Source organism: Rhinoraja longicauda, chromosome 42, assembly GCF_053455715.1.
Source record: "Rhinoraja longicauda isolate Sanriku21f chromosome 42, sRhiLon1.1, whole genome shotgun sequence".
Lineage (NCBI taxonomy): Eukaryota > Metazoa > Chordata > Chondrichthyes > Rajiformes > Arhynchobatidae > Rhinoraja > Rhinoraja longicauda.
This window is the reverse complement of record NC_135994.1, coordinates 4,579,609-4,603,124: the sequence shown is the minus strand read 5'-3', so window position 1 is coordinate 4,603,124 and position 23,516 is coordinate 4,579,609. Positions and strand designations below refer to the sequence as shown.

At 46.3% G+C, this 23,516-nt stretch overlaps 1 protein-coding gene across 1 annotated transcript; it reads left to right on the top strand.

Moving 5' to 3' along the window:
• Positions 1-9,844: 9,844 nt before the first annotated feature.
• Positions 9,845-22,700, top strand: LOC144612055 (intermediate filament protein ON3-like). Its single transcript, XM_078431559.1, has 9 exons — positions 9,845-10,108; positions 10,726-10,934; positions 14,332-14,392; positions 14,482-14,577; positions 16,442-16,606; positions 18,190-18,315; positions 19,530-19,750; positions 20,980-21,035; positions 22,008-22,700. Exons 1-9 carry the CDS (start codon positions 9,845-9,847, stop codon positions 22,148-22,150), a joined length of 1,341 nt encoding a protein of 446 aa, XP_078287685.1. The 3' UTR covers positions 22,151-22,700.
• Positions 22,701-23,516: the final 816 nt, after the last annotated feature.

Genomic DNA, 23,516 nt, shown 5'->3' with positions numbered 1-23,516 from the left:
GCTGGAGTAACTCAGCGGGTCAGGCAGCATCTCTGGAGAACATGGATAGGTGACGTTTCACAGAGTGCTGGAGTAACTCAGCGGGTCAGGCAGCATCTGTGGAGAACATGGATAGGTGACGTTTCACAGAGTGCTGGAGTAACTCAGCGGGTCAGGCAGCATCTGTGGGGAACATGGACAGGTGACGTTTCACAGAGCGCTGGAGTAACTCAGCGGGTCAGGCAGCATCTGTGGAGAACATGGATAGGTGACGTTTCACAGAGTGCTGGAGTAACTCAGCGGGTCAGGCAGCATCTGTGGAGAACATGGATAGGCGACGTTTCACAGAGTGCTGGAGTAACTCAGCGGGTCAGGCAGCATCTGTGGGGAACATGGATAGGTGACGTTTCACAGAGTGCTGGAGTAACTCAGCGGGTCAGGCAGCATCTGTGGAGAACATGGATAGGTGACGTTTCACAGAGTGCTGGAGTAACTCAGCGGGTCAGGCAGCATCTCTGGAGAACATGGATAGGTGACGTTTCACAGAGTGCTGGAGTAACTCAGCGGGTCAGGCAGCATCTGTGGAGAACATGGATAGGTGACGTTTCACAGAGTGCTGGAGTAACTCAGCGGGTCAGGCAGCATCTGTGGAGAACATGGAGAGGTGACGTTTCACAGAGTGCTGGAGTAACTCAGCGGGTCAGGCAGCATCTGTGGAGAACATGGATAGGTGACGTTTTGGGTCAGGACCCTTCTTCAGACTTAGAAGAAGCAGGTTTGGCCAAGAGGAAACAGTAATGCATAAGGAGTAGCTGTAGTAGTTTAGTTTAGTTTAGTTTAGCGCTACAGCACGGAAACAGGCCCTTCGGCCCACCGTGTCCACGCCGACCAGCGATCCCCATACACTCGCAGTACCATACTGGGGACAATTTACAATCTTTACCGAAGCCATTTAACTTACAGGCCTGTGGTCAGGATCGAACATGGGTCTCTAGCGCTGTAAGGCAGTAACTCTCCCGCTGCCCCACAGTAGAAAAGGGTCACTGAGTCGGCCCTGTTATCCTCAAGATAATTATCAGCAGCAGGGAAGAATCTTACAGTGTCCGAGTCGGCGCCGACTAGCGGCCCCCGCACACTAACACTATCCTACACACACGAGGGACAATTTACAATCTTCACCGAAGCCAATTAGCCTACAAACCTGCACGTCTTTGGAGTGTGGGAGGAAACCGAAGCACCCGGGGAAAACCCACGCAGGTCACGGACTCCGCACAGACAGCGCCCGTGGTCGGGATGGAACCCGGGTCTCTGGCAGCAACTCTACCGCTGCGCCACCGTGCTGTGATTAGTTGAGTTTAGTTTATTATTGTCACGTGTACCGAGGTGCAGTGAAAAGCTTTTGTTGCGTGCTAACCAGTCAATAGTCAATAGTCAATTTATTTGTCACATACACATAAATGTGCAGTGAAATGAAACATGACCCGCCGTTCAACAATAAGACCAATATGAATAATCAATAAAAATGCAATAACACATACAATCACAACCAACACCAAACCAGTGGAAAGACTAGACATGATTGGTACTATTTTCAGAGTCCAGTTCGTGCTCTGGTTCTTATGAGCGGCAATCTAATCCAGGCGAGCCCCAGGCTGCTGCAGGGCCTCCAGCCTCACCTGGGCACGATGCCCCTCTCCTTGCCTGTCCTCCCCGCGCCCTGGGGGACAAGCAGGCGCAGCAGGGGGCAAGCAGAGGCCAGCTCCGCAACCCCCCCCCCCCCCCCCAGCCTCCTCCCCACTCCCTCACCCACCCCCCACCCCCTCCCCCCCCTCCCCTCCGCCCAATTCTTGGCTGTGGAAGGTATGTTCTCTCTCGAGGGACACAATGTACATGTTCATAAGTGATAGGAGTGGAATGAGACCATTCCACCCATCGAGTCTACCCCACCATTGAACCACGGCTGATCTATCTCTCCCACCCAACCCCATTCTCCTGCCTTCTCCCCATAACCCCTGACACCCGCACTGATCAAGAATCTGTCCATCTCCGCCTTAAAAATACCTAATGATGGCAATGAATTCCACAGATTCACCGCCCTCTGACTCAAGAAGTTACATAGAAACATAGAAAATAGGTGCAGGAGGAGGCCATTCGGCCCCTCGAGCCAGCACCGCCATTCATTGTGATCATGGCTGATCGTCCCCAAATCCCCTGCCTCCTCCTCATCTCCTTTTTGAAGGCACGTCCCTTTATTCTGAGGCTGTGCCCTCTGGTCCTAGACTCTCCCACTAGTGGAAACACCGTCCCCACATCCCCTCTGTCTAGGCCTTTCAGCATTCAGGTAGTTTCAATGAGGTTCCCCCTTGTCCTTCTAAACTTGAAACGTGCAACTGGTTAAACAAGGGTGGAGGAAGGGGGCAAGGGGGGGGTGGGGGGGGGGGGGGAGGGGGGGAGTGTAAGAGAAGTTACTTAAGATTAGTCCACCAAACTTGGACATGGACAGAGCACACTTGTCCCATTTGATCCTGCAAAGTTCTCCTCAGACACACAGTTCAGAGGGAAGTACAACGGATTGGTCAACAGCATCTTTTGACGGGGGTTTTCCGTAATTCAACTGAAACAGCTTAAATGTTTACAGAACTGAATTCATCCTGCATCCGAACAAGATCCTCAGGTTTTCTAAAATGTGCAGTTGAATTTCACCGAAGTCATGTTGTTTCAATTTCATCGTGTTAGCTAAAAATCCAACTCAACCAGTTTTCTGAAGGATTGTCATCTAGCCATTTTCCTTTAGATTGCAAAACAATCTCACTTGGCCTGTTGTGTAAGAAAATAACTGCAGATGCTGGTACAAATCGAAGGTAATTATTGAAAAAATGCTGGAGTAATTCAGCAGGTCAGGCAGCATCTCAGGAGAGAAGGAATGGGTGGCGTTTCGGGTCGAGACCCTTCTTCAGACTGAAGAAGGGTCTCGACCCGAAACGTCACCCATTCCTTCTCTCCTGAGATGCTGCCTGACCTGCTGAGTTACTCCAGCATTTTGTGAATAAACACCTTCCACTTGACCTGTTGGTTGCAAAGTAAATTCTTGATGTTTTCAGGGCTTGGCAGTTAACATGCTCGGTCCCATTCGCTGAAGTACACATTTCACCAAATTCCTCGGCACAGGCCGGCACGGTGACACGGCGGTAAAGTTGCCGCCTCACAGCACCGGAGACCCGGGTTCCATCCCGACCACGGGTCCTGTCCGTACGGAGTCTGCATGTTCTCCCCGTGACCGCGTGGGTTTCCTCCCTCACTCAAAAGACGTACAGGTTTGTAGGTTAATTGGCTTGGGATAATTGTAAGTTGTCCTTAGTGTGTGCAGGATACTGTTAATGTGCGGGGATAACTGTTCCTTCTCCCCAGAGATGCTGTCTGACCCACTGAGTTACTCCAGTGCCAACCCCTTCGAGCCAGATATGATCAAGATTCAAGATTCAAGATTCAAGATAGCTTTATTTGTCATCCAATATTGGACGAAATTCAGTCACCCACAGTCCAACAATAAAAGCATTAAATAGGCATTAAAATTACACAACCCCAAAAACACACACAAAAAAAGAAACATCCATCAAAGAAACATCCATCACAGTGAGTCTCCTCCAGTCCTCTCCTCACTGTGATGGAAGGCCACAATGTCTTTCCCTTCTCCTGCCGTCCTCTCCCGCGGTCAGGTTGTTGTGGTTGCAGGCCGCGCCGCAAGGCTGATCATCCAAAATCAGTACCCTGTCCCTGCCTTTTCCCCATATCCCTTGATTCCGTTAGCCCTAAGAGCTAAATCCAACTCTCTCTTGAAAACATCCAGTGGATTGGCCTCCACTGCCTTGTGTGGTAGAGAATTCCAGAGATTCACAACTCTTTGGGTGAAAAAAAATGTGCTCATCTCAGTCCTAAATGGCCTACCCCTAATTCTTAAACTGTGACCCCTGGTTTTAGACTCCCCCCAACATAGGGAACATTTTTCCTGCATCTAGCCTGTCCAATTCCTCAAGAGTTCAGGCCGCATTTGGAATATTGTGAGCAATTTTGGACACCGTATCTGAGGAAGGATGTGCTGGCCCTGGGGAGAGTCCAGAGGAGGTTTACAAGAATGATCACTGGAATGAGTAGGTTAATATATGAGTGTAAGAAAATAACTGCAGATGCTGGTACAAATCGAAGGTATTTATTTCACAAAATGCTGGAGTAACTCAGCGGGTCAGGCAGCATCTCAGGAGAGAAGGAATGGGTGACGTTTTGGGTCGAGACCCTTCTTCAGACTGATGTCAGGGATGGGGGTGGGACAAAGGAAGGATATAGGTGGAGACAGGAAGACAGTGGGAGATCTGGGCAGAGGGAGGGGAAGAGAGGGACAGAGGAACTATCTAAAGTTGGAGAAGTCAATGTTCATACCGCTGGGCTGCAAGCTGCCCAGGCGAAATATGAGGTGCTGTTCCTCCAATTTCCGGTGGGCCTCACTGTGTCACTGGAGGAGGCCCATGACAGAAAGGTCAGACTGGGAGTGGGAGGGGGAGTTGAAGTGCTGGGCCACCGAGAGATCAGGTTGGTTAAGGCGGACTGAGCGAAGGTGTTGAGCGAAACGATCACCGAGCCTGCGTTTGGTTTCGCCGATGTAAAGAAGTTGACATCTAGAGCAACTATATATATATAGAACTCCATCCAAGGACCCAAACAGTCTTTCCAGGTGAGACAGAGGTTCACCTGCACCTCCTCCAATCTCATCTATTGTATCTGCTGCTCTAGATGTCAACATCTTTACATCGGCGAAACCAAACGCAGGCTCGCTGGAGTTTAGAAGAATGAGGGGGACTTCATTGAGACATACAGAATAGTGAAAGGATTGGATAGAGTGGATGTGGAGGGGATGTTTCCACTAGTGGGAGAGTCAAGGACTAGAGGTCACAGCCTAAAAATTAAAGGACGTTCTTTTAGGAAGGAGATGAGGAGGAATTTCTTTAGTCAGAGGGTGGTGAATCTGTGGAATTCATTGCCACAGACGGCTGTGGAGGCCAAGTCAATGGATATTTTTTAAGGCAGAGATAGATAGATTCTTGATTAGTGCGGGTGTCAGGGGTTATGGGGAGAAGGCAGGAGATTGGGGTTGGGAGGGAGAGATAGATCAGCCATGATTGAATGGCGGAGTAGACTTGATGGGCCGAATGGCCTAATTCTGCTCCTATCTCATGATCTTATGATACCTGACTTCTGATGCTGCCTGTGTGGAGTTTGCATGGTCTTCCTGTGAAGTTGGTCGGTAAATGACACTTAATATTTGGTTGATTGGGAGGATTTGGGGAAGTTGATGGGAATGTGGGGAAAATAAAATGGTGTCAATGAGGGATCAGTGTAAATGGACGGTTGATGATCAGCAGCAACTCCGTGGGCCAAAGGGCCTGTTTCAATGCTGAATACTGGTCTGATATTTATGACTTAGAAGTATACACCGGTCAGCCAAAACATTATGCCCACCTGCCTAATATGCTGTTGGTCCTCCGTGTGCAGCCCCATACGCAGCAGGGTGCGATGCACTGTGTATTGTGACACATTCCTCCCGTGACCACCATTAACATTTTCTGTGACTTGTGCCACAGTCGACCTTCTGTCGGTTCGGACCAGACGGGATAGCCTTCGTTGCCCTCTCGCATCGATGAGCCTTGGGCGCCCAACACCCTGCCTGTCGCCGGTTTGTGGTTTGTCCCTCCTCGGACCACTGTCGGTCGGTTCTCACCACTGCTGACCGGGAGCACCCCACAAGCCTTGCCGTTTCAGAGATGCTCTGACCCGGTCGTCTGGCCATAACAATTTGGCCCTTGTCAAAGTCGCTCAGGTCTTTACTCCTGCCCATTTCTCCTGCATCCAACACGTCAACCTCAAGAACTGACTGTTCGCTTGCTGCCTAATATATCCCACCCCTTGACAGGTGCCATTGTAACAAGATAATCGTTACGGCACGGTACGGTACGGCAGCGCAGTACGGCGGCACGGTAGCGCAGCGGTAGAGTTGCTGCTTTACAGCGAATGCAGCGCCAGAGACTCAGGTTCGATCCTGACTACGGGTGCTGCACTGTAAGGAGTTTGTACGTTCTCCCCGTGACCTGCGTGGGTTTTCTCCGAGATCTTCGGTTTCCTCCCACACTCCAAAGACGTACAGGTATGTAGGTTAATTGGCTGGGTAAATGTAAAAATTGTCCCTAGTGGGTGTAGGATAGTGTTATAATGTGCGGGGATCGCTGGGCGGCACGGACTTGGAGGGCCGAAAAGGCCTGTTTCCGGCTGTATAGATATGATATGATATGATATGATAATCAATGTTATTCACTTCGCCTGTCAGTGGTCATAATGTTTCGGCTGATCGGTGTGGATATTCGTGAATTGCGCGTTGTTTTTGACCCAGAGATGATACAGGAAGGAGAGAGCAAAAGGAGAAGAAGCCAAAGCAAACCTTGTTGACAATGGCTTGTAACAGCAGACTTGACAATGGCAGCACGGTGTCGCAGCAGGTAGAGCTGCTGCCTTACAGCGCAAGAGACCCAGGTTCCATCCTGACCTCGGGGGCTGTCTGTGTGTGGTGTTTGTACGTTCTCCCATCCCAAAGACATCTGGCTTGGTGGGTGAATTGTCCACCACAGATGTGTCCGGGTGCGTGCGTGAGTGGGGGCATCTGGAATACAATAGAACGTAGGGAGGATGGATTTACAGTGCACTCAGAAAGTATTCAGACCCCTTCACTTTTTCCACATTGTGTTAAGTGACAGCCTTATTTTAAAATGGATTGAATTCATTTTTCTCATCATCAAATGCCCCAGAATGGAGAAGCGAAAACAGGTGCTTTCGAAATTTTTCGAAATAATGTTTCGGCTGATCGGTGTGGATATTCGTGAAGTAATTAAAAGGAAATAACTGAAATATCACATTTACACAAGTATTCAGACCCTTTGCTGTGACACTCAAAATTGAGCTTAAGTTCATCCTGTTTCCATTGATTATCCTTGGGAATTTCTAGGCCATTTTCTCCCCACGTGCACAGATCTGGTGGTGCCGCGGTCGAGTTGCAGACTCACAGCGCCAGAAACCCGGGTTCGATCCCGACTACGGGTGCTGTCTGTGCGGAGTTTGTACCTTAGTGCAGTGTAGGTTCACGAGGTTAATTCCTGGAATGGCGGGACTGTCGTGCGCTGAAAGACTGGAGCGACTGGGCTTGTATACTTTGGAATTTAGACGGATGAGAGGGGATCTTAGAGAAACATATAAGATTATTAAGGGATTGGACACGCTAGAGGCAGGAAACATGTTCCCGATGTTGGGGGAGTCCAGAACCAGGGGCCACAGTTTAAGAATAAGGGGTAGGCCATTTAGAACGGAGATGAGGAAACACTTTTTCACTCAGAGAGTTGTGAAGCTGTGGAATTCTCTGCCTCAGAAGACAGTGGAGGCCAATTCCCTGGATGCTTTCAAGAGAGAGTTAGATAGAGAGCTCTTAAAGATAGCGGAGTCAGGGGGTATGGGGAGAAGGCAGGAACGGGGTACTGATTGTGGATGATCATGGTGAATGGCAGTGCTGGCTTGAAGGGCCAAATGGCCTACTCCTGCACCTATTGTCTATTGTCTATTGCTCTCCCCGTGACCTGCGTGGGTTTTCTCCTGGAGCCTCGGTTTCCTCCCACACTCCAAAGACGTGCGGGTTGGTAGGTTAATTAGCTTTGGTGAAATGACCCCTTGCATGTGGGATAGTGCTAGCACTAGTGGGTAATCACTGGTTGGCACCTGTTTCTGCGCTGTATCTCTAAAGCTTTGACAGTTGCAGTTACAACCACAGCCATCGACTGGGTTCCTGCATTCAACACCGACACCATTGTCAAGTTTGCAGACGACACAACGGTGATCGGGCTGATCACCAACGGGGATGAAACAAACTACAGAGTGGAGGTGCAGAACCTGGCGGATTGGTGCTCGGATAACAACCTGTCCCTAAATACCACCAAGACCAAGGAGCTGATCATCAACTTCCGTAGGTCACATAACGGGGAATACGCCCCGATCTCTATCAACGGGGACAGTGTGGAGAGAGTGTCCAGCTTCAAGTTTCTGGGCACTCACATTTCAGAGGACCTAACATGGTCCAATAACACTGCTGCGCTGGTCAAGAAGGCACAACAACGACTGTTCTACCTAAGAACACTGGAAAAAGTCTGGTCTACCTCAACAGCTGCTGACGACCTTCTACCGCTGCACCATAGAGAGCATCCTAACGCATGGCATCCCTGTGTGGTATCTCAGCTGCACGGAGGCAGAGAGGAAAGCTCTTCAGCGGGTAGTCCATAGAGCTCAGAGGACCATCGGAACACAGCTACCAGCCTTGGAGGGCATCTACAACACACGATGCCTCAGAAAAGCCACCAGCATCCACAAAGACTCTTCACACCCCTGCAACAGTCTGTTCGAACTTCTACCATCGGGCAGACGATACAAGGCCTTCTACGCCCGCACCTCCAGACTCAGGAACAGCTTCATCCCCAGGGCCATAGCTGCTATGAACCGGTCCTGCTGAGCCGGATGGTCACATCGCACAGTGAACCGGCACAGACCTACTTGCACTTTATTCTGTTTTAAAACTGTTCTAATTTGTTTCAATTGGGTTGTTTAAATTAATACTGACTAGCTAATTAATTTATTGCATCGTACGGGAGGCACATTCCCAATCTCGTTGTACCCCTGTACAAAGACAATAAAGATGTATTATATTGTATTTTATTGTATTGCATTGAATGATGCTTAGGAAAGAACTGCAGATGCTGGTTAAAATCAAAGGTCGACCCAAAATGCTGGAGTAACTCAGCGGGTCAGGTAGCATCTCTGGAGAGAAGGAATGGGTGTCGTGTCGGGTCGAGACCCTTCTTCTGACTTCATCCTTGTAATTGAGGCAGGGCAGTGTAGGTTCACGATCCTTGTAATTGAGGCAGTGCAGCGTAGGATCACGAGATTGATCCCTGGGATGGCGGGACTGTCAGATGAGGAAAGATTGAAAAGACCAGGCTTGTATTCACTGGAGTTTAGAAGGATGAGAGGGGATCTTATAGAAACATATAAAATTATAAAAGGACTGGAGAAGCTAGATGCAGGAAAAATGTTCCCAATGTTGGGGGAGTCCAGAACCAGGAGCCACAGTCTTAGAATAAACGGGAGGCCATTTTAAACTGAGGTGAGAAGGAACCTTTTCACCCAGAGAGTTGTGATTTTGTGGAATTCTCTGCCAAAGAGGGCAGTGGAGGCCAAATCACTGGATGAATTTAAGAGAGAGTTAGATAGAGCTCTTGGGGGCTAGTGGAATCGGGGGATATGGGGAGAAGGCAGGCACGGGTTACTGATTGTGGACGATCAGCCATGATCACAATGAATGGCGGTGCGTACAGGCTCGAAGGGCCGAATGGCCTCCTCCTGCACCTATTGTCTATGTTTCTTTGTCTAACTTGATTGATGCTCTTCCCCACTGAGCGACATAAAAAATGTACCAGATATATTTGGTGTGTGGGTGTCAAAAGAAATTAGTTGAGGTATTACAATGAGAAAATCGTCTCCAACTAAACAATGAATGGTGAGTAATTTTAATTATAACATTGGTATGTAACGTCCAAGAATTTTGCCTTGTCTGGTGGCATAACTACATTCCACACTCCCAAAAGCATCTTCCTGACAAACGTGCAATGCAACTTAAAACAGGTTTTCTGTCTATATAAGTGACATCCACTTGTGAACAGCCACCAGATCGGGCAAAACCCTGTCGATTTTCAGCTGCCGTGTGCTACCACATCCAGGGAACGCCAAAATGCAGACTGGGACACAGAGTCAGTACTCCAGCACCAGCCGGACGTCATCTTCATCTAGCCACACAATGTCCGAATCTGCCAAGACCACCTCGTCCGTGAAGGTGACACAGCAGCTGGGCAGCCCAGTTGGCATCATTTCACGACCCACCTTCGCCAGCACCATGATAACTCAGGAGGTCGGCCCAGTCATCCATGCGGTTCGGCGAGAAGAAAAAGAGCAGATTAAGACACTCAATAACCGTTTCGCCGGCTTAATCAACAAGGTAATGAAGTCTTTTGAAATCTTTTGCCTGTAAAATGCGTTGAATAATAATAATAATAATAATAATGATAATATATCCCTTCATTCGTCCCACACCGGGGAAATTTACAGTGTTACAGCAGCAAAGTGGGTAGCAAGAGAGCATTCATGTAAGAAAATAACTGCAGATGCTGGTACAAATCAAAGGTATTTATTCACAAAATGCTGGAGTAACTCAGCAGGTCAGGCAGCATCTCGGGAGAGAAGGAATGGGTGACGTTTCGGGTCGAGACCCTTCTTCAGACTGATGTCAGGGGGGCGGGACAAAGGACGGATATAGGTGGAGATTCTCCCCTGACTCTCAGGTCTGAAGAAGGGTCTCGACCCGAAACGTCACCCATTCCTTCTCTCCTGAGATGCTGCCTGACCTGCTGAGTTACTCCAGCATTTTGTGAATAAAAGAGATCATTCATTATAAATAAAAGATACCTAAACAGTCATCAGTTTTCTGTGTGTTCTTAGCTGATACATAAATTGTCATCAGTTTTCTGTGTGTTCTTAGCAGTTCATCCTGCATTTTTAAGAAATGTCTACTCTCCGGGGGGGGAAACTTCATGCCTGCCTTTTAAACCCTCCCAGGTTCGTAACCTTGAACAACAAAACAAGGTCTTGGAGACAAAATGGACTCTGCTGCAGCAGCAAGGAGGTTACAGTTCCAACCACGAGGACATGTACAAGGCATACACCAATGCCTTGTCCCGGCAACTGGATGGCTTCCATCAGGACAAAATGCGGTTGGATGGTGAGCTGGAACAGATGCACAGCTCAGTGACCGGCCTCAAGATACAGTATGTACCAAACGCAATGTTGCTATTACCCTTTAAATGTCTCCTCTCATTAAGTGAAAGGTGCAGACCATAGAATCAATGAAGTATGCACCATCGGAAAAGAGAATCCAGCTACATTGTCAATGTAGGCTACATTGTCAATGTAGGCTACATTATCAATGTAGGCTACATTGTCGATGGCCCTATTGTAATCGCATGTTGTCTTTCCGCTGGCTGGATAGCACGCAACAAAAGCTTTTCACTGTACCTCGGTGAACGTGACAATAGACGAAGCAGGAAAATAACTGCAGATGCTGGTACAAATCGAAGGTAGACACAAAAAGCTGGGGTAACTCAGCAGGTCAAGCAGCATCCAGGAGAGAGGGAATGGGTGACGTTTCGGGTCGAGACCCTTCTTCAGACTGACGTCAGGGAAGGGGGCGGGACAAAGATAAGATGTCGTCGGAGACAGGAAGACTAGGGGGAGAGCTGGGAAGGGGGAGGGGATAAAACTTCAGACCGTCCCTGCTTTCCCTCTCTATCCCCTCCCCCCTCCCCCTTCCCAGTTCTCCCACTGGTCTTCCTGCCTCCGACTACATTCTATCTTTGTCCCGCCCCCTCCCCTGACATCAGTCTGAAGAAGGGTCTCGACCCGAAACGTCACCCATTCCTTCTCTCCCGAGATGCCGCCTGACCCGCTGAGTTACCCCAGCTTTTCGTGTCTACCTTCGATTTAAACCAGCATTGATGGAAAATTCACTTTTAGGAAACTTTTGTCGTGTTAACAAATGACGAATCTTCCATTGCTGCTCTCGGCATACCAGTTGAACTGGTCCCCCTGCAAAGAAGGAAACAGGGATGTTATTAGAACTGAGAATTGCTGTAAAAAAATCTGGGAGTGACAACTACACCCCACCCAAAAGGTTGAGGTCATTTTGAAATGTGGCTCTCCCCACTTCTTTCAAAACAAGGTTTTGGCTGTGAAAGTGTCTTTGGAAAGAAAGGACACTTTGTTCAGATGAAAATATGGAAGGAACATTGCCATACCTACCTGGGCAATTCCATCTTTTCCAAATGTGAAAACAAGACGCAGCAAGAATATTTATGGCTCAAACACAAAAACTTTCAACAGATACACTCCCTGCTCCCATTGTTCTCCAAACACAAAAGAAAGTATCTGTTGTGAATTTTCCTCCTCCCTTCAGACCGGGCGGGGGCAGATTAAATACATCCGGGTTTCTACTGTGCAGTTTTACATATGTTTTTATATTTACACAAAGATCTTTTTTTGCCTCTCAAAGGTAAAGACAATAATGAGCAAGCTGAAACATAATGCACAATGGCAGCCTTTTGTGATGCTAGTTTCAGAAATTATTACCAATATTCAGTCCTCAGAGGGAAATTCCACCCGAGACATATATACCTTTGAGAGGCAAAAAAAAAGATCTTTGTGTAAATATAAAAACATATGTAAAACTGCAGAGTAAAAACCCGGATAAATAAAAACATAGTTAGAGTCCCTCTATGTTAGCACATATACAGGTATGTACAATGATGTATAATATTCCATGAAATTAGTTTCATTGGTTTAAAGATAAACCTCTATGTACCTTCCAAGTTGTTCGCATTGGCAATCATCCGATCCGTAAAGGAAATAGTGGGCCACCATTGATTTTCCGGCACCTCTTTTAATCCAGACAAAATTCCAAGAGTGCACTTGAAATCCCCCACCAAGGAAGTCCCGTCCCCCGAAAATGTGGCATCTCGGCTGGACAAGATGGCCGATCCCAACCTCATCGGGACATCCGCGGTCACAAAAGGACACGGAGTGCTGGAGTAACTCAGCGGGTTCGGCCATATCTCTGGAGAACATGGATAGGTGACGTTTCGGGTCGAGACCCTTCTCCGGACCCCGACCTGAAACGTCACTTTCCAGAGATGCTGCCTGCCCCGCTGAGTTACTCCAGAACTTTGTGTCCTTTCACCTACAAAGTCTGATGGGACGGAATTCTGACCACCCAACGTCAAAAGTGCTGCCCCTGCTGTGGTTTTGATGGGCAGTTAAGTTCAGTTTCATCTAGAGATACAGCGTGGAAACAGGCCCTTCGGCCGACCAAGTCCGTGCCGACCATCGATTCCCGTACACTAGTTCTATCCCGCTCACTCGGGACAATTTACAGAAGCCAATCAACCTGCAAACCCGCACGTCTTTGGGATGTGGGAGGAAACCGGAGCACCCGGAGGAAAACCCACGCAGTCACAGGGAGAACGTGCAAACTCCACACGCACAGCACGCAAAGTCAGGATCGATCCTGGGTGTCCTGCGCTGTAAGGCAGCAACTCTACCGCTGCGCCACCGCGCCACCCAAATGAGGTCACCTGATGCTTAAAAATTGGAATGTCACAAAAAATATTAGATTAAATCATTCTTAACTAGGACTTCAAAAAAGTCTTGTTTTCCCCATATAATCTCATATCCTTTATTTTCAACTGTTTCTTCAAGACACGAAGGAGGCCATGTTGTGCATTGAGTATATGTGGCTCTCAGGGAACAATCCCATTCGTCCACTTACTTCCCTGTAAGCTCTTCTCTCACTGATTACACTGCCACCCACATACACGAGGGGTGATTTACAGTAGCCACTGCTTTAATGAATAATACCCAAGTGAATAAAAGGGTGATCTGATTGCTTGGATTTAGTTTATTTGAATGAATGTATGAATGAATGCTTTATTGTCCCATGTGGCAAGTCACAGTGGAATTCTTTGCTTGCACACCCAAGGTATGCAAATAGTCAATAGACAATAGACAATAGACAATAGGTGCAGGAGTAGGCCATTCAGCCACATAAAGGGCGCCGACAAAGTTACAAAGTGCCCCTGCGCCAAGTCCCTCTTTGTTCTCCCCCCTCCCCGCTCACGGTGACCCTATTGTACGCAGCTATTAGATGCAACTATTGTCCATGTCTTACAATTCTTTTGGTATTTCCATAACTTTGTTAGCTCTTCCTCTAGTTTGTCCACACATTTTAACAAAGAAATATGCAATGGATTAATGCTGGTTCAAGATATTACCTTTGTCACTGAAAATAGCATTGATTTCAGTCGGAAGAAGGGTCTCGACCCGAAACGTCACCCATTCCTTCTCTCCAGAGATGCTGTCTGGCCCGTTGAGTTACTCCAGCGTTTTGTGTCTACCATAGCATTGATTTAGATTTGTTGTTGTTATTAAAATTCATATCATGTATATCTCAACCTATATCGTCTTCTCTCAGTACTCGGCCTTGGCAGTTCAAATTCCTATGACCAATTCAGAAGCCATTAAAAAACGATACTTCAAGTACATGTGTATGGTAATTGTAGGATTGATATGAGCATATTTTTAGAGAAATAAAAAATGCTTTCTCTTTTGTGAAAGGTATGAAGATGAGATGAATAATCGTGCAGGAATGGAAAATGATTTTGTTACCCTGAAGAAGGTATATTCTTCATTGATCATTTTTAGAGATTGGAAACTTATCTTTATGCTTTTGTGCTGAAGAATTTAAAACTGATTTTTCTTGTTCAGACGGTTGATGAATCGTATCTGACAAAACACCAACTTGTGGATAAACTCGATGGACTCATCGGTGAACTTGACTTCTTGAAACAGGTCTACGATGAGGTAAAATTATGGTCAAATGTTTTGATGGCAATCTATTATAAAGGCAATTAAAACATATACAAGCTTCAGGCGATGGGATTGCCTATCTTCATCAAATCACGAATAATAATAATGTTTTCTCCAAAGACATATTATCCAGATTTCTAATATCATAAAATATGAGAGGGAAGAGTCTGTAGTTTCAGGAATCTTCAACAAAATACTGGAGGAACTCAGCGGGTCAGGCAGCATCTGTGGAGAGAGTGGGATGACGATGTTTCAGATTGGGACCCTTCGTCAGTCTGAAGAACGGTCCCCACCCGAAATGTTGTCTCTCAATTTCCCTCCTCAGAAGCTGCTGGACCCGCTGCTCCATAAAATAATGAAACTTCACCATACACGTACCTGGTTAAACTTTGAGTACCTCTGTCAATGCCTCTTTTATAAGCCAAGGCTAAGATATTTTCCCCAAGATCAATCACTCTACGAATTGTATATAGAATTGGCGATAGATTCAAGATCAATTTATTGTCACATGTACCAATTAAGGTACAGTGAAATTTGAGTTACCATACAGCCATACTCAGTAAAAGCAACAAGCCACATAAAATAAAATTTAACAATAGCGGTTGGAATTCACAGGATGTGACGGTCTATTCATTTGCCAGATAGAAAACACAGAGTGCATCAAGCAAATATATATTTCTCCCCTAGGCTTTATGACATTATCAAATTGGTTGAAAGCAAGCAGGCAGAAATGTTTTTGAAGCTATGTTAGTGCACAGATTCACAGGAATGCTACTGTCCTGTGACTACTTATGACAACACAGGAGGCCATTGTGCCCATTAGTCCCTTGCAAGCTACTGGCAGAAACAATGGGCAAAAGGTCAGTGGGTGGTGTGGGTAATGTGCAGATGGAATAAGTTGGATGGGGAGAAAGAAACAGGGTGATAGGAGGCTGGGGGGTATGAATGAATGAATAAGTTCATTGGCCAAGTATGTGCATATACAAGGAATGTGCCTTGGTGATCCACTCACAAATGACAACACAAACATGCAGTTAACAATTAAGAATAACGCATAACCACATCAAAACAATAAGGATACAACATTACGGTCTAAACATGTGGGTGAAAATAAACCAGAGCAAAAAAGAGACGACAGGCTTTGGTTATTGTTGTAGAGCTATCACTCGTGGGGAACAAAAGCTGTTTTTATGTCTGGCTGTGGCTGCTTTGACAGTCCGGAGTCGCCTTCCAGAGGGAAGTGCTTCAAAGAGTTTGTGGCCAGGGTGAGAGGGGTCAGAGATGATCTTGCCCGCTCGCTTCCTGGCCCTTGCAGTGTACAGTCAGCGTACAGGGGGGAAGGTTGCAGCCAACAACCTTCTCAGCCGATCGAACGATCCGTTGCAGCCTCCGGATGTCAGATGAAGTACATCCTCTGTTGGGCCTTTCCGACTGTGGAGTCGATGGTGGCCCCCCATTTAAGGTCCCTGGAGATGATGGTTCCAAGGAACTTAAATGACTCCCAACTTAATGGGAAGAGGGCTATGTGTGAGAGAACAAGGTTGATAGGAGGGAAAAAAAGGTACAACAAAGATGAATTGGAAAATTCATGTTTGCACCATTAGATTGGAGACTACCCAGGTGGAATACAAGGCATTATTCCTCTAGTTTGCTTTTGGCCTCACCCTAAGTTGGTGGAGCCTGACGACAAACAAGTCAATGTGGGAATTAAAATGGTCGGTAACCATGACATCCCGAGGGCACCGAATGCAATAGACGAGGTCGGAGGATGTGCAAGGTGAATGTCTGCCTCACCTATTTCAGTTCTTGTATTCAATGTCCTCCTAATGAATATATTTTTCTTTCAATTCTACCCAAGGAACTCCATGAACTGCATAGTCAAATCAAGGATGTTGCAGTCACCGTTGAACTTGATAGCAAACAAGATGTGGACTTTCAGGAAATTGTCGATCAAGTGAAGAATCAGTATGAATTATTGGCATTGAAGGGTCGTGACGAGGCTCAGGCTGTATACAAATCCAGGGTAAAGAAATGCAAGTCTGGTAATTTTAAGAGTTAAGAGTGTTTTATTGTCATATGTCCCAAAACAGAACAATGAAATTCTTACTTGCAGCAGTACAACAGATATGCAAACATAGTACTCAGTTGACACCATAATAAGTCACTAAAAGTTCAATATCTTAAAAAAAAACATGAATATGGCACAAAGCCAAAAATAATAGCCTGATGGCTGAAGGGAAGAAGCCGTTCCTGAACCTGGACGTTACAGTTTTCAGGCTCCTGTACCTTCTTCCCGATGGCAGGGGTGAAGTGAGACGTGGCCAGGGTGGTGTGGGTCTCTGATGACGCTGGCTGTAGATCCCTTCGATGGTGGGGAGGTCAGTACCCTTGATGGACTGGGTGGGGTCCACCCTTTTTTGCAATCCTCTTGCAGAAAGCAACTGGTAATCGAGTGACTGCGATTGTGGGAGAGCCTTTTTCTCCCCCATTTTTCTTTCTCAAGATGTGGGCATCATTGGTAAGCCTGGCATTTATCATTCATTTCTAATTACCTCCCGAGAAAGTCTTGGAGAGCCAACTCTTTAAATTGCTGCAGTCCCTGTGGGGAAGGTATTTCAGGAGTAGTGTTGCAACAAGGACTTCAAAGATTTTGATGCAGTGATCATCAAGGGAGCCAAGATATATTTCCAAGTCAGGATGGTGTGTGTGGGAGGGGAACATGGAGGGAGTGCTGCTCCAATGGTCCTGTTAACCGGAAGTTGCTATCAAATAGAGCTCCGGTAGCTGTGGCAGGTCAGATAGTCAAGTCAAGTCAAGTCAATTTTATTTGTATAGCACATTTAAAAACAACCCACATTGACCAAAGTGCTGTACATCTGTTTAGGTACTAAGGGAAAAATGAAACATACAGTAGCACACAAACATAACAGCACATACAAAACAGTTCACAGCGCCCCCTCAGAGGGCCTCAAACGCTAGGGAGTAGAAATAGGTTTTGAGCCTGGACTTAAAGGAGTCGATGGAGGGGGCAGTTCTGATGGGGAGAGGGATGCTGTTCCACAGTCTAGGAGCTGCAACCGCAAAAGCGCGGTCACCCCTGAGCTTAAGCCTAGACCGCGGGATAGTGAGTAGCCCCAAGTCAACCGATCTGAGGGACCTGGAGTTAGAGAGGTGGGTTAGAAGATTTTTGATGTAGGGGGGGGAATGTCCATTTAGGGCTTTATATGTGAATAGGAGGAGCTTGAAGTTGATTCTGTACCGTACTGGGAGCCAGTGGAGAGGGGCCAGAATCGGCGTGATGTGGTCCCTTTTACAGGTACCCGTCAGGAGTCTCGCTGTGGCGTTTTGGACCAGTTGCAGGCGGGACAGGGATGATTGGCCGATCCCAGTGTATAGAGAGTTGCAGTAGTCTAGGCGGGAGGAAATGAAAGCGTGAATGATTTTTTTCAGTGTCGTCGAATTGGAGGAAAGGTTTGATTTTAGCTATGGTACGAAGTTGGTATGAAAAAATTCATACCAAAAAGTTGGTATGGTACAAAATGTTAGTCTATTTTGCTTCCCTGTTGTCTCACACTCTTCCCTTCTCTGATATTGCAACCGTTTCAGTTCAATGAACTCTCACAGTCTGCTGTAAAGTATGACGATGAGCTTCGCTTCCTCAAGAATGACATCACAGAAACAAGCAGGAGAATCTCAAAAATGAACTCTGAAGTAGATTCGCTGAAGAACCAGGTAATGGCCTGAACATGAAATACTACCAACCGTTTTATTTCCCTTTCTTCCCCCAATTGCATTCCAGAAGGCACTGCCCTCTTCACAGTGCGACAGAGAGCAAGCTCCCCATGGCTTTGTCACCGAGCTGTGGTGCCTTCTTGTGTAGGAAGGAATTGCAGATTCTAGTTTACACCAAAGATAGACACAAAATGCTGGAGTAACTCCAGCAGGCGGCACGGTGGCGCAACGGTCGAGTTGCCGCCTTACAGCGCTTGCAGCGCCGGAAACCCGGGTTCCATCCCGACTACGGCTGCTGTCTGTACGGAGTTTGTACGTTCTCCACGTGACCGCGTGGGTTTTCTCCGAGATCGGTTTCCTCCCACACTCCAAAGACGTGCAGGTTTGTAGGTTAATTGGCTTGGTGTAAGTGTAAAATTGACCCTAGTGGGTGTAGGATGGTGTTAATGTGCGGGGATCGCTGGTCGGCGTGGACAGTGAAACTTACCGGGACGCCAGTGAAATTAGTACAATGACTAGGGTGGGGGGATGGAGAGAGAGGGGATGCGATGGCTGTCCAGTCACCAGGCTTGATTGGTGGGAAACTATCCAATCCTTTCCACTCGAGGCGGGAATAGCATCCAAATAGTATGCACAGTCTTTAGCTAAAGTGAGTCATTCAATTTGTGCATTCTGTGTGAGGAATGGAAATGTTAGCTGAGTTCCCGGGTGCCCTCTGCCTTGAAGGATATTGTTGATAATTTACCCATTGGAGCAGCAGAAATGAGAATGATGCCAAGAAATTGCGTTCCCTCTCTCTCCATCCCTCCCCCACCCAAGTCGTACCAAAGTTGTCTTGTTGAGTCTCATTGTCTGCAGCCCGTTCTCACCTAGCCCACAGCTAACAATGGCCTGTTTCCTTTATCATCGTTACTTTATTGCATATCTTTCATTAATTTGTTCTATATCCCTCCACATCACCGTCTGTCTCTCTCGTTTCCCTCTACCCCTGACTCTCGGTCTGAAGAAGGGTCTACGGCCCGAAATGTCACCCATTCCTTCTCCCCAGAGATGTTGCCTGTCCCGCTGAGTTACTCCAGCACTCTATCTATCTTGAGTACCATATTGAGTACTAATATTAGTCCTTAGAACGGGAAAAAGTTTGTTGGGAGAAATCCCATTCAACTGAGGAATTTTTTGCTTATCTTTGCATTTTTAAATAAAAACCCATTTAGCGCAGTTTGTTGGAGGCCGCAATAGCTGAAGCTGAAGAACGGGGAGAGATGAATTTGAGAAACACCAGGGCTAAGATTGTAGAAAAAGAGGAAGAAATATTGAGGGCAAAGCAGGAAGCAGCCAAGAAAATACGTGAATATCAAGAACTGATGAATGTCAAAATTGCTCTGGATTGTGAGATTGCGACCTACAGGAAGCTGCTGGAAGGAGAGGAAATCAGGTACCGGATATTTGGGTTCAGTGGGAGGGGGCTGGTTGCACAAAAGATTATGATGAGGTGTGTTGAAATTGTTTCCCTGTCAGGAAACTGTATAAACAACCCAGCAAGTTTAGAAATATTTATGATTTAATTTTGTCCAGTACACAGACAAAATGCCCTGGCTTTACACATGGAACATCGATTCGTAAAGGAAACGGTCAGAAAGTTGTCACGCTCTCTTTGGTCTCTCTGGTGAAGAAATTCCCCCCTTCCTAATGTGAAGGAAGGAACTGCAGATGCTGGTTTACACCGAAGATAGACACAAAATGCTGGAGTAACTCAGCGGGACAGACAGCATCTCTGGAGAGAAGGAACGGGTGACATTTCTGAAGAAGGGTTTCGACCCGAAACGTCACCCATTCCCTCTCTCCAGAGATGCTGCCTGTCCCACTGAGTTACTTCAGCATTTTGTGTCTATCCTCCTTCCTAATGTCAGTTGTGGACAAGCATCTGTGTCGTGAGACCCCTGAAATGCAGTGTTGCCAATGCAGTTGGAGAACAGATGATGACATTGAAGAATTTTTTGTGTGGGCAACAAATTAGGGAGTAAAAAGAACACAAGTTTTTAACTTACATTGTACATGCTTTCCAGAGCATAAAATGAAGGTTGGAAATAACTACATAAGATGACAGTAAAAGATAAACTAACAAACTAATAAGATAGAAATCTTTCTTAATTATTTTAAAAAGGCAGAATTATGAAATAACGAGGACACAAATAAAGTTATTATTAACTAGACCAAGTGGACCCGTTGGGCCCAAACCTCTCCTGCATTGGTGCAGCACCCTCTCCTCCCCCCCTCCCCTCCCCTCCCCACTTCCACTTCCCCCTCTCCATCCCCCTCAACCCCCTTTATCCACCCTCCTCCCCCCTCTCCCCCCCCCCCCCCACCTCCCTCTCCCTCCCTCCTCTCTCCCTCCCTAGGAGATAGATTTAAACTTTTAAATGTGAATAACTTAAAAAATATAACACTAATTTCAATGAAACTACTTGCTTTACCATTAAAGCGATGACGGTGAGTAAGGTGGGCCTATAATTGTCACGCTATCATGTACTGTTTTGGCTGTAGTTCGATCATTGAGTTCGAAAATTTAATAAACTTTGCGCCAATGCAACATTTAGAACATTTAACTCTAAATGAATAATTTTTGAAGTTCCATTTATTTATGTGATAAACTCTGGTTTGCAGGATCGGTCAACAACAGAAGTCAAATCTTTACGTTCACACCACACCAATGATCTCTGGTAAGTTATTCTGTCTCATAACGGACTTCAGCTTACTCAGCATCTTTTTAACTCAAGACCAACCCAGAATAGGATTAAACCACGAGCAAGGAAGGCTAGCCCTGTCCTTACCTCTCAGGCTAAAGAGTTACTGTTCAATGTCATGAACTCATTATTCCCGAGGCATAGGAGAGGGAAGAAATCATCCACATTTCCTCTTGCCAAGCTCTTTTCCATCATGCCCGATGGAAGCATAGCAAAGATGATGGAACAATCACACTGGTTTGCATTCACAATTAACCCCGTCCCCAATGGATGAATAGCACATGCATTTTGGAACTGCAGCTATTTTTTATAAATGCACCACTGTCTTTAAGAAAGGCTTGGAAGTAGGCCAAATTTGTAAGAATACAGCTATGCCTTGGTATTCACAGCTCAGACTCAGATTCCAATGGAGGCAGTTCCCAATCTCGTGGACTACAATGGTGTTGAGCAACTGTTCTGTTCTCTTCCCATTGTATAAAAGGAGGGAAGAAGAATCAGAGAAGAAAACCTCAGTGGTCCCTGGTGTCTAACTACAGAGGGCATGGCCAAGAGACTGGGAGGCCATCTTTTCAGTTTCAAGTGTGAGACCAGATCAAGAAAGTAAAAAGCAGTGTGCAGGGATGAACTGCAGATGCTGGTTTAAACCAAAGGCAGACACAAAACGCTGGAGTAACTCAGCGGGTCGGGCAGCATCTCCGGAGAAAAGGAATAGGTGACGTTTCGTGTCGAGAGAAGGGTCACGACCCAAAACATCGCCTATTCCTTTTCTTCAGAAATGCTGCCTGACCCGCTGAGTTACGTCAGTTTTTTTGTGTCTGTCTTCAAAGTAAAGAGAGGATTTAGTTACATAAGGCAAAAGAGAAACTTCACCATAGAATGAAACCAGAATAGTTTCTCTTTGAACACGCATGATTATATTCTTAACCTTTTCTACTTTATTTCCTTTAGACCAAACAAGTTTCAGAAGTTATTCAAGTGAACAGGAATCCCAGGTGCATGGAGTCAATCAGCAGAATTTCTCCACTAGTTCAACTGGAAAGAAAGCTATCATGGTGAAAACGGTTCAGTCATCTCAAAGATCATCAACCTGAAAGGGGTCTGACAGCTAACAGCTGGTGCAAAAAGATGATGACAACCTATAACATCATTTTTTTTTTAAAGAAACAAATGGGAACTGATAACAGCAGTAAAGAAACTTTCTTTTCAATTATAATAATCAAGACAATTCATTCTTCTCTCCATTTAGTTTGTGTGAGTTCTATCTGTGCTCAGGGTCTTTCTGCGCTGAAATTGGTAAAATGGTGCCAATTTTTCCAGCCATAATTCTGGGCTAAAGATTCTTCTCCTGAATCATAATACAAATAATCATGGTAATAATGAATGTTCAAAATCAGGTCAGAAGCAGCAAAATTCAAATGTGAGCATCAAGTTCTCTGAGCAAAATGTTAAAATGCAACAATCTTAGAGTAATTGTATGAAGGGAAGAATGAAAAGGTTGATTGTGATTTCACTGCTCGGTGTGGGTTATTCTTTGATAGAATGTCTTACGTCAGTCATGATTCCTCCTGATTATCAATTAAACATAAACTCTCTATGCTTCGTTTGTTGTTATGTTGCAGCTTTGCTATATCGTAGAGTGAGATGGACGGGGTTTGCATTTCAGTTTTGTACTCCCTTCCTTCAATTTAATTTTAATAAACTTTGCGCCAATAGCTCACGTCCATTGCATGAATCACAAATGTACACATGAAAACAACACGGGGTGGCACAGTGGCGCAGCGGTAGAGTTGCTGCCTTACAGCTCTTGCAGTGCCAGAGACCCGGGTTAGATCCTGACTATGGGTGCTGTCTGTTCAGAGTTTGTACATTCTCCCCGTGACCTGCGTGGGTTTACTCCGGGTGCTCCACTTTCCTCCCACACTCCAAAGACATACAGGTTTGTAGGTTAATTGGCTTGGTATAATTGTAAACTGTCAATTAGTGTGCGTAGGATAGTGTTAGTGTAACGGGATCGCTGGTCAGTGCGGACTCGATGGGCCTGTTTCCACGCTGTACCTCTAAACTAAACGAGGGTTTCCACAACCCTGCACCACTGGTATTCATTGTTTTGAAACAATGAGATGCTTTGTTTTTCTGACTCCCGCACTAACCCATCAGACCACAATGATGGAAGCTGAAACAAAATTAGGGTTATCAGCTAAGAAAATGGTGTCAAAAGAAGAGGAGTGAAATAAGAAAGGTTATATGTGGAAGGGGGGCAGAATATCATCGATGAAATCAGCAGTAGCAGCAGCAATCAGCAGTAGCAGCAGCAATCAGCAGTAGCAGCAGCAATCAGCAGTAGCAGCAGCAATCAGCAGTAGCAGCAGCAATCAGCAGTAGCAGCAGCAATCAGCAGTAGCAGCAGCAATCAGCAGTAGCAGCAGCAATCAGCAGTAGCAGCAGCAATCAGCAGTA

What these genes read in the sequence shown, in the direction of transcription:
- LOC144612055 (XM_078431559.1), top strand. Translation starts at nt 9,845, where the DNA reads ATGCAGACTGGGACACAGAGTCAGTACTCCAGCACCAGCCGGACGTCA. An exon ending in AGGCTGTATACAAATCCAGG is followed by an intron (nt 16,607 to 18,189) that starts GTAAAGAAATGC and finishes CAACCGTTTCAG; the next exon opens with TTCAATGAACTCTCACAGTC. An exon ending in CACCACACCAATGATCTCTG is followed by an intron (nt 21,036 to 22,007) that starts GTAAGTTATTCT and finishes TATTTCCTTTAG; the next exon opens with ACCAAACAAGTTTCAGAAGT.